The 15,175-nt window shown below is 19.3% G+C and overlaps 3 protein-coding genes across 3 annotated transcripts in view; 1 reads left to right on the top strand and 2 right to left on the bottom strand.

Moving 5' to 3' along the window:
- Positions 1-89: 89 nt before the first annotated feature.
- On the bottom strand, positions 90-5,514 carry PRSY57_1121200 (calcium-dependent protein kinase 6; the record flags this gene model as incomplete). Its single annotated transcript, XM_020114951.1, has 5 exons — positions 90-230; positions 317-393; positions 544-865; positions 1,043-1,986; positions 2,178-5,514. Coding segments are annotated over 5 exons (4,821 nt in total), but the record flags the coding sequence as incomplete, so codon positions are not given.
- A 2,870-nt stretch (positions 5,515-8,384) lies between these two features.
- PRSY57_1121100 (hypothetical protein) lies at positions 8,385-9,149 on the top strand (the record flags this gene model as incomplete). The annotated part of the gene is made up of 1 exon (XM_012908175.1): positions 8,385-9,149. The coding sequence occupies one exon, from the start codon at positions 8,385-8,387 to the stop codon at positions 9,147-9,149; it is 765 nt and encodes a 254-aa protein (XP_012763629.1).
- A 208-nt stretch (positions 9,150-9,357) lies between these two features.
- The window catches only part of PRSY57_1121000 (hypothetical protein), a gene marked incomplete at both ends in the record, with an annotated part of 8,120 nt that continues 2,302 nt past the window's right edge, over positions 9,358-15,175 (bottom strand). The window contains 19 exons of the mRNA XM_020114950.1: positions 9,358-9,509; positions 9,612-9,764; positions 9,864-9,971; positions 10,099-10,326; positions 10,422-10,482; positions 10,595-10,749; positions 10,856-11,035; positions 11,127-11,245; positions 11,427-11,659; positions 11,753-12,001; positions 12,127-12,384; positions 12,464-12,716; positions 12,829-12,948; positions 13,066-13,072; positions 13,171-13,320; positions 13,431-13,515; positions 13,632-14,198; positions 14,403-14,601; positions 14,767-15,099. Of these exons, the coding sequence (XP_019970319.1) occupies positions 9,358-9,509; positions 9,612-9,764; positions 9,864-9,971; positions 10,099-10,326; positions 10,422-10,482; positions 10,595-10,749; positions 10,856-11,035; positions 11,127-11,245; positions 11,427-11,659; positions 11,753-12,001; positions 12,127-12,384; positions 12,464-12,716; positions 12,829-12,948; positions 13,066-13,072; positions 13,171-13,320; positions 13,431-13,515; positions 13,632-14,198; positions 14,403-14,601; positions 14,767-15,099 (3,610 nt within the window). Of the gene's footprint in view, positions 9,510-9,611; positions 9,765-9,863; positions 9,972-10,098; positions 10,327-10,421; positions 10,483-10,594; positions 10,750-10,855; positions 11,036-11,126; positions 11,246-11,426; positions 11,660-11,752; positions 12,002-12,126; positions 12,385-12,463; positions 12,717-12,828; positions 12,949-13,065; positions 13,073-13,170; positions 13,321-13,430; positions 13,516-13,631; positions 14,199-14,402; positions 14,602-14,766 lie in introns of the transcript that reaches the window.

Here is a 15,175-nt window from a genome sequence, read left to right as displayed (position 1 = left end):
TTTTTTTTTTTTTTTTTTTTTATTTTTTTTATTTATATTTTTTTTTTTTTTTTTTTTTTTTTTTTTTTTTTTTAAAAATATGAATTTACTTTATTTATAATATGTTCCCTAGGTATCCCTTTTTTTATGCTATGAACTGATAAGAAAAAGTTATCAATATCATTGTTATCTAAAATTTTATCATGAACTAATGATACGATATCACTTTTACTAATGTAACCATCTTCATCCTATAAAATAGGGAAAAAAAAAACGAATAAATACAAAAATATACACATCAAAATAAACATACACATATATTTTATTTATTTATAACCTTATCAATTTTGTTAAAAGCGGCTTTCAAAAAGGTCGATTCGATATTTTTCCATCTATAACAGCCAGCCATAAATTCTATAAAATAAGAAGCATTACAAATATATATTTATTATATTGTTTTATTATATCATACGATGATTCCCAATATATATATATATATATATATATATGTATAATACACATCAAACTTGATATATTTATTTTTGTACTTTGTACAATATGTACCTGTGTAAGTTATGTTTCCCCTATCGTTAATATCCAAAGCCTGAAGAATCCGATTAATATCCCATTTTTTTATTCCTACACTAGCCAAAACGGTATAAATTTCTCGATGACTCAATGATCCGTTATGGTTTGTATCTAATTTATAAAAGAGCTCATTGATATACTTGATGTGATTATTGATCACACTTAATTCATGTGCCATTATATTGATAATAATATTTCTTATATTTGAATGTTTCATATATGACTTCATATTGTTTAAAACGTTGGGAGAAATTTGAATTGGGTCGAAATATCCTTGAAACCACGGATGGTGTAAAAGCTATAATTAGCATAAAAAGGAATATAAAAAAAAAAATAAATAAATAAATAATAAAACATTACACATATAATTATATATCCATTATATGTAATATATATATATATATATATATATATACATAATATGTATATTTTTTTTTTTTTTTTTTTTTTTTTTTTTTTTTTTGTAATAACTCACAACTGATGCCATGGGCCTCTTATTGTAATCCTTCTGCAACATTAGCTTCAACATATGCAATGCCGTTTGAGACAATTTCGACTTTAAACTTTTATAATCTGGTTCATCCCTAAATATACTTTGTTTAACCTCTTCATATGTATTTCCACCAAATGGCAAGGATTTAGTAAATAAGAAAAACATGATAACTCCAGCTGACCATATATCACATTTGATTGTAAATTTTTTTTTGAATACTTCTGGAGCCATATATAGAACTGTTCCTGCAGCTGTTTTACTAATTCCTTCTGACTTATTAATTAATTCTGCTAGACCAAAATCGATAATTTTTAAAGTATCATCGCCTTTTTCTTTGAAAAGTATATTTTCAGGTTTTAAATCTTTATGTGCTATATTATTACTATGCATATATGCTATGGCACATAAAATTTGAAACATTATGTTTTTTATATATGTTTCATTGAAGCTTTCTGAATTTTTAATTTTACTCATTAATTCACCACCTTCACATAATTCCATTACAATATATGTACAATCCACATTTTCATATACATCAAATATTTTTATAATATTCGGATGATCCAAATATATTAATACATTAATTTCTTCATTTATTTTAATATGTTTCATGCTCTTCTTTTTCAAAATCTTCACCACTTTATATAACTTACATATATTATCCTCTACTAAATGTACCTCACCAAAAGCACCATACCCAAGTATTTTCTTAAAACTTAAATAATTATATATGGAAGAATAATCATAACCACCCAATTTTTTTCTACTTATAATACAGTTCCTTTTTATTTTAAAATTTTTCGTAGGGTAATATTTTTTTTTTATCTGCTTCAATAAATCCCAATACATTTGCCGAAAATCCGTATAATTCATTCTATTATTTTTGCTGCTGTCATAATCTTTATACACGATAGATAATATATTCTCTACAAATATAAAAAAAAAAAAGATAAAATAAATCAAATATCATAATATAAGAGCATTATAAATATACAAACAATATACATTTAAATCATAAATATTGTTAATAAATAAGGCACAAAATGTAAAAGTTACACAAATAGAAAATACATATAATGCTATATATACAACACATATATATATATATATATATTACTATCTACGGGAGGAAGCTCCAGATTGTGACACAATTTTTGTATTAAGGATTCAATTTCACTAAAATGTAAAAAATTCTTATTTTTCACATCAAATTGTTGAAAAGTAGCTCTAGCTGATTTTTCAAATATTTCATTATTTTTTAAAACTTTATCTATTTTGCTTTTAATATAAAAAGGAGTAACCATAATATCTTCATCAATATTATTTTGTTTCTTTAATTTATTATTCTCAAGCATTTTTCTACTCAATGTTTGATCGATATTCACTTCTAAGTCTTTTTCATACTTTTCATTTCCTTTTTCTTTGTATCTCTCATTCTGTTTTATAAATTCTTTATTTAAAGGAAAATTCGGTATTCCTTTAATTTTTCCTCCAGATTCAAAATCATTTTTGTTAAAAACTCCATCATGTACAGATAACATTTTTTCATCCACTCCATTTTCTTCATTATTTCTATTTACTTTGATATTATATTTTTTTTCATAATAATCTTTATTAATCATATTTCTTCTATTATTTACTAATTGTTTTGGAATACCATTTTTTTGTTTACTCATATCATTGTATTTTTTATATTTCACATCTTCCACATAAGATAATAACTTATCATCAATTCCGTTATCATTACTTTTTAATTCTTTTTTTTTGTCATTATCTAATCCATTGGGAAGTTTTAAAAAATGTATTTTTTCCTCATTATCATTATTCATTTTATACCATTTATTTTTATCAAAATTGAAATCTTTATTCTTATCTATATTTAATTCAGTTTTTGAATTATAATTTATCGAATTTTTACATTCAATTTTATTATAACTTACTGTTTTATCATTTCTGACTTTCCCAAGTTTGCTCTCATCCAATGCACCAATTTTTGTTTCATATTTTTCTAATGTATTATATTTTAATTGATCTTTTTTATTTATTTTATTAATAGAATTAAAACTATTATTTCTTTTAACATCAGATGATACAAAAGAACGCGATAAACCATTTTTATTACGATGAAAAAAGTGACCCAATGCTCCTGCATGTAATATATCTGTAAATTTTATTTTTAATTTTTCCTTCTTTTCTGAACGTTCACATATTTTATCTTCCTTTTTAAAAAAATCCTCAATGTGTTTTTTACTTTTCATTTTATCCAGAAAATGTTTTATATTATGTTTTTTTTTATCTTCACTATTTAATAATTCACATATTTCTTCATTTTTTCTTTTAGTCAGTTCTTTATAAGTTTCTTTTCCTGTTTTTAAAATATCATTACTATAATCTACAGTTCTATATTTTGATATATTTTTAGTATGTTCTCTACTATTTAATGTATCTCCCTGATTGTAAATTAATTTATTATTATTATTAATATTATTAATATTATTATATGGTAAAACACGATTAACTTCATTCATAATATTATATGTATTCATATTTTCAGAATCTAATATGTAATTTTCTATGTTATTATCTGTATGACTTCTTTGAATTTTTGGTGATATATTACCTATTAATTTTCCTTTCATATAATTATTGCCATCCATATACCTTTTGTCATATTCCTCTTTTTCCTCGATGTGCTTATCTAAACCTTTAAAACCAAATGGATTCTTATTTTTGTTATCATTGTTATCATTTTTATAACTGTTATACTTTTTGCAATTTTCTATTTTAACATCATATTTTTCAAACCATTCATTTTTATTACACATGCCAAATGTAGCTACTTCAATTTTATTTTCTTCTCTATTATATAATTTCTTTCCATTTTCAAAAGAAAACAGTTCTTCTCTTTTTAAAGTATTATTATCTTCCTTAATTATATTTTTAAAATTAAAAATATTTTCATTTTTAAAACCTTTAACATCAATATATTTTTGTTTTAAGTCATTATTAAAATTAAAATGAGATACTTCTTTATTCACATCATTTTTAATACTTTCTTCTTTATCATTATTCTTTAAATATTTATTAGAATCGTTTATTTCTTCATCATAATTATCATCGTTATTATAATTATTCTCTTCTTCGTCATAATAATTATCTTCATCATCATTAACATTATCATTTTCGTTATATTTAATATAATTATCTTCTTTATCATCTTTATAATCTTCATCACTAATATGATCATCTTCGTCGTCAACATTATCATCTTCATCCTCAACATTATCATCCTCGTCGTCAACATTATTATCATCTTCGTCGTCAACATTATCATCTTCATCCTCAATATTATCATCTTCATCCTCAACATTATCATCTTCATCCTCAATATTATCATCTTCATCTTCGATATTATCATCTTCATCTTCGATATTATCATCTTCATCTTCGATATTATCATCTTCATCTTCGATATTATCATCTTCATCTTCGATATTACCATCTTCACCCTCAACATTATCATCTTCATAATCAACGTTATCCTCATCATAATAATCGTAATCCATATCTTTCGTCGTTTCTTTATTTTTGTCTAATTTTTGAAATTTCTTAGTTCCCTTTCTATCTATATTTACGTCTTTTATTTCAAATATATTTTTTCCTTCTGATTTATGATTGCTATTATATTCATCACCATATTCATAAAAATTATCACATGCGTCAATATGATACTCATAAGTACTTTTATCCTTTTCGTTATATTTTTCATGGCAGTATAATAAATTTTTTTTATATAAATTTCTAGTAATATTATTATTCTTAGAATATTCCCTGATATTAGAATCATCCTTATTAAAATTCTTTTTATCATTCTTCTTTTTATTAGTACTATTATTATCCCCGTTGTTATTGTTGTGTTTGTTATATAATTCTCGTTTATTTATATTGTGAGAATCTAAAATATTTTTAATATTTACTCTTGAATAATTATTTAACATGTTGACCTCTTCATTTGTAAACGAATTGTACGTTTTATATTCAACATTTTCTTCCTCTACAAAATTATTATCATCAAAATTATCATTTTCATAAATATCTTCCTCGAATATATCATTTTCTTCGTTTTCTTGATTTCTATAATGTAACATCTCTTTTGAATTATCATATAATGCGTTAATTTTATTTTTATATATAAGCCCTTTTTTATTATTTTTGTGAGACAGAATAATTTCATTGTTCTCTTCTTTATTAAACCCATTTTTATATATTTCATATAAGTAACATAACTCTAAATTGTTTGCACTATCTACATTTTTATCATCATTTTCGTTATCATATTCATCATCATCTAACACATTTATTTTTCCTTTATTTTTTTTTTGGTGTTTATTATTTTTATTGTAATAATTTTCCCCATTTCCTTTATAATTGTTTTTCAATATTTCCAACACCATAATAATGTAAAATGATATAAAAATTTAACAAAATTTTCAATAAATAAATAAATAAATATATATATATATATATGTGCGTACACATATACGCATGTTTGTATTTTAAGGCAATTCAATTTTTAGAAAAATACAATATTTAAACAAAAATAAAAATATAAAAAAAAAAAAAAGGGAAAAAAAATCCCTAATCACGTTTTACCAGTAAAATCATCTAAAAACTATTTTTCCTTTAAACAAATAAAAACAAAAATTGTCTTTACCTTAAAGGGAAAATAATTTCTATCATTAGGAACTACATTCATTGTAAAAATTTCATATTATAATATATATATTCATAAAATTGTAAAAATACTTTTCTTATTCCTTATTTTATTATATAATTCAAAATATAGTTTACACATCAAAAAATATTACATGTTTTATAATTTAGGTGTACTACGATAAAATAATAATAAAAAAAACAACAAAAAAAAAAACAAAATAAAAAAAAAATGGGTTGTCATCTTTTACAGATACATAATTTTTATCTCCTATATGTTATTTAAATTATTTTTTATTTTTATTCCTAATATTATTTTGTATCCTAAAATTATATATAAATAAAAAATTGCATTGAGTTTAAAATATATTTTATATTACATTATCCATGTGTATGATATAAATAAAAATTAATAATATATATAAATATAATCATTTAATATGTAACTAGGAATATAAATCACACAAAATTACACATATATATATATATATATATATATATACAATTCAAATTTGTAAAATGAATTATCAGAATATTAAAACAAGATTAATAAAATATATTGAACATAGTTATGTTAAATGAACGTACGTTGGTGTTTATATAAATATATATCTTAAAACAGTTAAAATAAAGTATATAGAAAATCAAACATATAAAAAAAAAAAAAAAAAAACTTCAAGAAAAACAAGTATGATTTGAAAATAATGACGAAAAAATAAAAAATTAATAATATATAATTTAAATACAAAAAAAAAAAAAAAAAAAAAAAAAAATGTTTATATAAATGCCAATTAATTAATTAAATGAAGTTTTTTATTAAGGCAGTCATTATTATATTAAATATATATATATTAAAAATATTTTACCACACTAAATTTTAAGGTTTTATATGAATATAGGATTATTTTATTTTTTTTTTTCTTTTTTTGGCAACTATTATAATAACTATGTTTTTGAAATAATAAAATAAAAAAAAGGAAAAAAAATTATGCATATATTTTTTTATATAAACAGAATTGATTCCTTAATAAATAATTTTGTAAAATAAAAAAAAAAAAAAAAAAAAAAGCTACATTTTTTTTTTTTAAATATTATTTATTTTTATATACCTATTTTTATACAACATATTACATTTTTATAAAATATATTATGTACGTTCATGTAAAAAAAAAGAAAAGAAAAAAATTCGTTTTCCTTAATTAAAAAGCCATTATTGTATATATAATTATGTAGGTAAAATATATATTTTTTTTTTTTTTTTTATTCCTCTTCCCAATATTTTTATAATATGGACAACTTTTTATCCCCTTAAGGAAATTATAAATTTTCTATTGTATAATATAAAAAAAAAAAAAAAAAAATTCAATAAAATTAATGAGATATTTGAAAATACATAAATATTTTCGATTTTTACTTTTATTCCATATTATTAATATTTAAAATTTTTGATTTTTTTTTTTTTTTTGTTCTTAACAGTTAATAGTGTTTATATAAATATATATATATATGCATGTATTATTTATAGGATAAATTTATTTAGTTGTATAAAATTTTTTATTTTTATATTTTTTTATTTTTCGCTTTATTTGTTCTTTGTAATTTGGTCTTTTTTTTTTCTTTTTTTTTTTTTTATAAGAAAAATTAACTTATTATTTTTAACGTCATAATATAAAATAGTATATAAATAAAATAAACATTTATCATTCTCATAAATCATATATTATAGATTATAATAATTTTATTTTTGGGTAATAATTTGTGTGCATATTTATATAATTATATATATTTTGTGTGTGTTTAATAATTACAAATATATATAATATATATAACCTCAAAATTAAAAATGTCCAAATTACCTTTTTTTTAATGTTTTTTAAACAATAAAAGACGACGATAATAATTATTATGTTTTAATTGAATGAATGATACAAAAAAAAAGAAAAAGAAGAAAAAGAAAAAGAAAAAGAAAAAAAGAAAGCTTATAACCTTGTATGAAAAATTAAAAAAATAAAAATTAGGATTAATACAATTATATATAATAATAATTAAAAAGGTAAATATATAAAACCAAAAATGGCTTAAAAGAAAACGTTCTTATATATATATATATATATATATATATATACATATGTATGTATGTATGTATATAATGTCATATGTTTATTTAAAATTGTTTTTTCTTTATTATAAAAAATTATTTTAAACCGAGTATTAATTTGAAATATTCTTTAAATGTGATGTTTAAATTTAAGAATTTCCTTATAAAACTGTTTAAAAAATAAAAAAAAATTCTTAATGAAGATTTGGAGAATTAAAAAAAAATATATATAATTATTGTTCATTTTTAGTACACATTAGGAAAAAAAAAAAAAAAAATATATATATATATATATAATTTATATATTATATATTTATTTTTTTTTTAATCTTTAAAAAAATAAAAATAAAAAATTCCAATTCTTGCCCTTATCCTTTTTTATTACGAAATCAAAAATAAATAATACAAAATATATAAAAAAGAAAACAAAATATGAAATAAAATAAATATATATATATATGTATATATTTATTTATTTATTAACAAATTGTTATAATTTTTTCTTATATAAAAATGAAGCTGAATAAATTTTTTGATCTTGTATTTCTTTTTTCTTTTATATTTTTTAATATAAAATGTATTCAAAGTATTTCACTCAAGACACCCGGTTTATATTTTAAAAATGATATTTTTTATACAAACAGGAATAATAATACATATGGTTTCATAGGATTTAGTAAGAAAGATTATTCTTTCCCAAATTTAAATAAAACAAAAGTAAATTCTAATAAAGACATTTTAAAAAAATTTAACAGAATGAATGTTTTATATTCACAAGATTCTGAATATGGATTAAGGGAATATAAAAATGATAAAAGCTTATGGAAACGATTCGTTAATAAAATGTCAGAAGTTAACAAAAATGTTTTAACAAAGCTTGTCTGTGCAGGTACTTTCTGTTTAGCATTATATCCTGTATATACTATGTTATTAAATAGTAAAATAGAGTACCTTATAAAAAATATTTTAAAAGAAAATTTTTTGTATTTAAATATTCCTAAAAGTATCAAACGTTATCTTTTTTTCATATCGTTTGCTGAATTCAAGAGATCTCCTTTTTTCCTTTCAACAATGTTAATTGCATCATATACTTTATATGTTATTTTAAAGGTTTATATAGAAAAATATAGAGAATCAAAAAGGATTAAATCGGCAATTGAAGATTATAACAAAAACAAAAATGAATATATAAATACAGGTACAGATTCATCCACAGAAAATGACATGGATTATTATAATAATATGGACGATGATGATTATAATAAAGATTTTTACTAATATATGAAAAGTCGTTTAATTTTAATTTTTCACCTTTTATTGTTATTGTTTTAGTGTTTATGTTTCATGTTTTATATTTTATGTTTTATATTTTATGTTTTATATTTTATGTTTTATATTTTATGTTTTATATTTTATGTTTTTTTTTTTTTTTTTTTTTTCTTCTTCATTTTTTTTCCTCGAAACTTTTTAATTTTTAGTAATTTTTTTAATCATCCCTTTTTTTAAAATTAATTTTTTCATTCATAAGATTATCAATAATATCTGTGAACATGTGTGAGAAAAAATGAGATATAATCGTTGGATTCAAAAATGTATAATCATATTCCACTGGAAGATTTGAATTCAAAATTTTATTTCCTAAAAATAAAATAAATAATATAAATACTCGTGTAAATAAAAACTACACTTATTAAATATATATTTTTGTTTAACGTTTTGTTTAAATAATATTAAACAAACTTGTCATTATATCTATTAGATCGTCCTTCAATATATTTTCAAATTCTTGTATTGAACATGTATTTATTTTTAAGAGATATGTAATGTATTTTTTTATATGATTTCTAATTATGCTTTTAAACATTTCAGCAAACATACAACAATATATATCTTCTATAAAATAAAAAATAATATATATAATCAATAATGTTATTTTACAAAAAAAAAAAAAAAAAAATAATAAATAAATATAGGCATAAATTATATTCTAACTTTTTTGATAAATAAATTTTTCATTGATTGGAATATCCTTATTTTTTTCATCCTCCATATTTAACTTTTCCAATTTATCGAAATCAAGATAATGCCTTTTAAAAAAACCTTATTCGGATAGTAAAAATAAAATAAAATTGAAAATAAAAATGTTTACATATATGTATATATATATATATATACATATATATTTATTTATTTATTTATATATATATGTACTATATATTTTTATTACTTTTTGATCTTTCTTCAAACGGAATAGGTAAATTAATATATTTTTTAAAATACAAGGATTTTGAGTAAATATTAGTTTCAATTAAATTTTCAAACATTTTTTTTTTATTTTTCAAATTATCAACATTGCATGTAAATAACTTTACATGAATATAAAAATAGAACTTAGACATAGTCTGGATGTCGTGTTTTTCTTGTTCTTTGAAATTTTCCTTTTCTATTATATCGTCTATTATTGAGAAAAATAATTTTTTTATGAATACTTTTTTTTCCTAATATATATATGTATACGTATACTTTTATTTTATAAAGAAATGTAAATACCATTTTTTACTCCATATAATCGTCTTATAGCATTCTGAAGCATATCTGTATTCACATTATCCTACATTTGGTATATAAAAAAAAATATATATATATATATATATATATATATATATATGTTTATATATTTATATATAATGTTAAAATTTTTTATATTTCGGTATTATTATTACATAGGTGTATTTGAACTTTTGAATATTGTCAAATATTTTCTGAGCGTGTGAAAAGGTTAGATCATCAAATCGTTTCTTTTTTTTTCTTTCTGGTAAGGATAAAACTTTATTCTCAGTGCTTTCTGTTTTATCTCTTGTATCTTCATATACTTCTTCTATGCATTAAATATATATATATATATATATATATATATAATAAAGAAAGAACTACTTCATTATATAATTTAATTTTTTTGTAATTATGAAAAATATTTTATCTACCAATGTTCGTTTCTATAACATCACATGTATCGTATTTAACTTGTTCATTTTTTTGCATTTCAAACATTTCTGTTTCTACAAACATTAACTCTATTTGAATGTTGCCCTCAATATCTATTAGTACATCGTTTAAAATGAAAGTAAATCTCAATATAATTTGTTCTTCTTTTTTAACAATTCCTATTACATAATAATGTAAAAATAAAAAAATAAAAAATGAATGAATATATGTGCACAAATTATTATTATTATTGTTATTATTATGTTTTACCTTTGTTAGGATAAATTCTTAATATACTCCCAGGAAGAGTATTTTTATTTGAAACTTTAAACTTTAAATCCTTTAGAGATGAATAATTTTTAATTATAACAATTCTTTCTATTAAGGAACTAGTATGTAACAAAATATGAAAAAAAAATAAAAATAATGATAATAAATAAATTAATAATAAGGATAAAATAAATAAATATAATAAAATATTATGTAAAGTATATAACATATAAAATTTTTATTATAAAAAATTATTTTTTTTATTAACTTTATATGATTTTTACTTTATTGTTGTCTTACTTTGTGGGGGCATATAGAATATTTATAGAGCTAGGGGAAATGTAAAACAGCTTATTTTGAACATATATATAAGAATATGGTGGAATGAAATTGGAACAGAATGTTTTTATGTTTTGATCAGGAATATCGTTAATACACTTATTATTAAAGAGATTAATTTTTTTGTACTGATCCTTATATATATTATCTAATGTTGTATTTAACGTTAGTTCAATTTCTATTTTTTTTAGTTCCTATAAAGTTGAATGGTTATAAATATGCATATATATAAGAAAATGAATCGAAAGAGGAATAGGAAAGTAAATATGTATGCATATATATATTACTATATTTTTTTGTAAATGTTTAAAATAAGAATTCATTATCAACGTGTCATTAATTATAGATGGAGATAATTTGGAAAGCAAAATAAAAACAGAAAGATATTTTTTTCTTTTTATTATTCCTTTAGGGTTTAAAACCATAAAATTGTTATTTTTTTCTATATCATAATATATGTCTACTTCACTATCATTTAACATATCTATATTTAATATACATTCGTTTTTTATTCCCAAAATGTGTTCATTCAATTCCTTAATAAAAAAAAAAAAGAAAAATTAAAAAGAAAATAAAAAATAAAAAATAATATATTCATATATATATATATATATATATATATATATATATTTATTTATTTATTTATTTATATTATCCATACTTTAATGTTCATTAAATATATAGGTGGGATATTTGGATGGAATGTTAGTGCACATAAATTCAAAGGCACTACTTTCCCATTTTCAATATCAATTATTAATGGCATATTGTGAAAACCAATATATTTATGTTTATAAAATAGTGTAACTGTTTTTGTCCCCTTTTCTTTTATTGTGAATTTGGTAGGGGATATTTCACAGCTATCTAAACACCTCATAAAATTATTAAATGTATTATCAACATATAAAATGTGAGCTATCTATAATGTTAAAAAAAAAATATATATGTATATGTATATATATATATATATATATATATATATATATTTTTAATTTTACCTCATCTTCGTGTGTTTTAACATAAGGAGGCAATATAGGAAGAATATAAGATTTTATAGTATTTATTTCAACATATAGCGATATGTCAAGAGGGTTATATAAAATTAGATTTACGGATGTAATTTCATTTAAGGTATTATTTCCTATATTGAAATCTATATAATTAAAATTATTAAATAATTTCTTCATGTTTTCTATCCCTTGGTTTTGTTTGTATTCCATATCTATATTTGAAATATTATCTTTTAAGTACCTAGAATTTAATTATACATTTTAACATATAAAAAGGTTATAAAAAAATTATATATATATATATATATATATATAATTAGTATGAAATATATTTATGTTAATATAAAACTTACATATTAATTTTATCAATGGAGGTCATATTCCAGTATATTGACGTTGGTGTCTTAAAATCATTAATATCAATAATTTGAAAATAGGGAATAACGACGTTTACAATTATATCAATATAGTTCCTACAAGGGTTCATACGTGCAATTATAAAGATAGTTATTTTTGTGAGTACATAAATATGAATATGTATATGTATATTTCTATACAATTATTTGTTCTTATATTCTTGTTCATTTTACTCATTTTCTGTAAAATTAAATAATAAATAAATAAAAAATTGAGTATAAATTTTTTTTTAATCCTTCATAAAAAAAAATACATATATATATATACATCATTTTTACCTCCTACGATGACAAAAAATCTGTACACAAAACGACCTTTCTTGTTAGTATTAAAACTAACATAAAAATATTTGGCAGAACACGAATTTATCATGTCTTCTGTATTTTCAGTTACTATATTTTTTTCAGCTTCTTTAGTTTCTTCTTCGTCTTTGAGAATTAAGAAAAAATAAATCATAAGAACAAATTAAAAAAACACTAAAATTTAAACGAATAAATAAATCTTTTTATTAAAACATAGAACTCGTTATATAAAATACCTAAAAATTTGACATCGTCTATTTGATAAATTTTAGTTTTGGTCCGGTAATTTATCTTAACAGGATGTTCATTTTGTATCCTCACCTAAAAAAAAAAAAAAAATATTAATAATAATAATAAACTTTTAATATACATATAAAAATAAAAAAAAAATAATAAAAAGTTTCCATTATTTTTCCTCTTATCATTTTATTTATAACCTTTGCATTAAATTTTGTTCCAGATGTAATTGGGCTACTTTCAATTATTTTAGGATACATTTTAAGACAACATTTTATTATGTTAACGTTAATGTTGAATTTTTTACAACTTTTTATATGATCTTTCAGGTTTTCATTTAAATATATTATTTTGTTCTTCATATCTATATTATTTATATATAATAAATATGTAAAAAATAAAGGTATAGATTTCTTAACATAAGTATTACTATAAGCATATATATGTAAATTCTTCTTTTCAAAAGGTAACAAAGAAAAATAATAGAAATTATATATTTTTTTTTCTTCTTTAAAAGATGTCAACTGATTATTTTCCCATTGATTTTCTATATTATTTAAAATGTCTTCTTTATATAATTCTTCCTTTATATTATGATCAGTTTGTTCTTCTTGTTGTTCACTGAAAATTTTTTTTCCTTCTATATGTATATTAACTATATCATCGACTTCTTTTTTAATTAGGAAACATAAAACATTTCTCTCAGTCATATTTTCTATTGGTACTTTTTTAATGCTTTCCGTTTCGGTACTTACACGAGGTAAATTCTTTATATATATATATATATATAAAAGAAACAAATGAAAATAAATTAATAAATAAACAAACAAATAAATAAATAAATGAATAATATATAATATTAATAAATTATATAATGATATGTTAATTTTATATAAAATATATATGAAAATTTATAATTAAAATTTGTATAATGAATAATATATATATACATATATATAATACAATCTTACAATGTCCAATTCTCCTTTGTTCAACATTACATTATTCATCTCATGAGAAACAAAAACAGATATATAATTCTTTTCAATTCCATTTATTAAATAAGAAACTTTTATTTCTGATTCAACTAGATTTTTTTTTTGTGGAGAATAAAAAATAATTACATTTAAAAAACTATTTTTGGGTACATAATTTATCAACGGATAAATTCTAAAATAAAAAAAAAAAATATATATATATATATATTTATGTGTAAAAAATAAAACATATAATATAAAAATATTCAAAAAAAAAAAAAAAAAAAAAAGTAAAGAGACATTTTTTCTTTTATTATAATTTTTTTTCTTTTTTCTTTTTCCATCTTGAAGTTTTGACCTTATACTTTCAACGTCATTTTTAAATTGGGTAAAATCAATAATTTGTGTAATATCTGTATTGTTCTCAAACTTAGAAATAGTATAATTATTTTCTTCCTCAATCATATTTAAAAAGAAAATTTGTTTTGGTGAAAAGAACAAATTGTTCATTACATTATCTGTCTCACATAAATATTTTATCTTAAATTGGAAAAAAGTAACATATAAAAATAATGGTGGTAATAATGTTTTACTATTACATTTTCTATAATCTTTGTTATTTGATGGAAAAACAATACATTCATAAATTTCTCGTGTATATTTCTCTTTAAGCACTTTTATATTTTTAACTCTATAAAAAAAAAAAAAAAAAAATTAAATAATATACCATAAAATATATACAATTAAATAAATACATATATATATAT

Source organism: Plasmodium reichenowi, chromosome 11 (genome assembly GCF_001601855.1).
Source record: "Plasmodium reichenowi strain SY57 chromosome 11, whole genome shotgun sequence".
Taxonomy (NCBI): Eukaryota; Apicomplexa; class Aconoidasida; order Haemosporida; family Plasmodiidae; genus Plasmodium; species Plasmodium reichenowi.
This window is presented reverse-complemented; position numbering and strand designations above follow the sequence as displayed.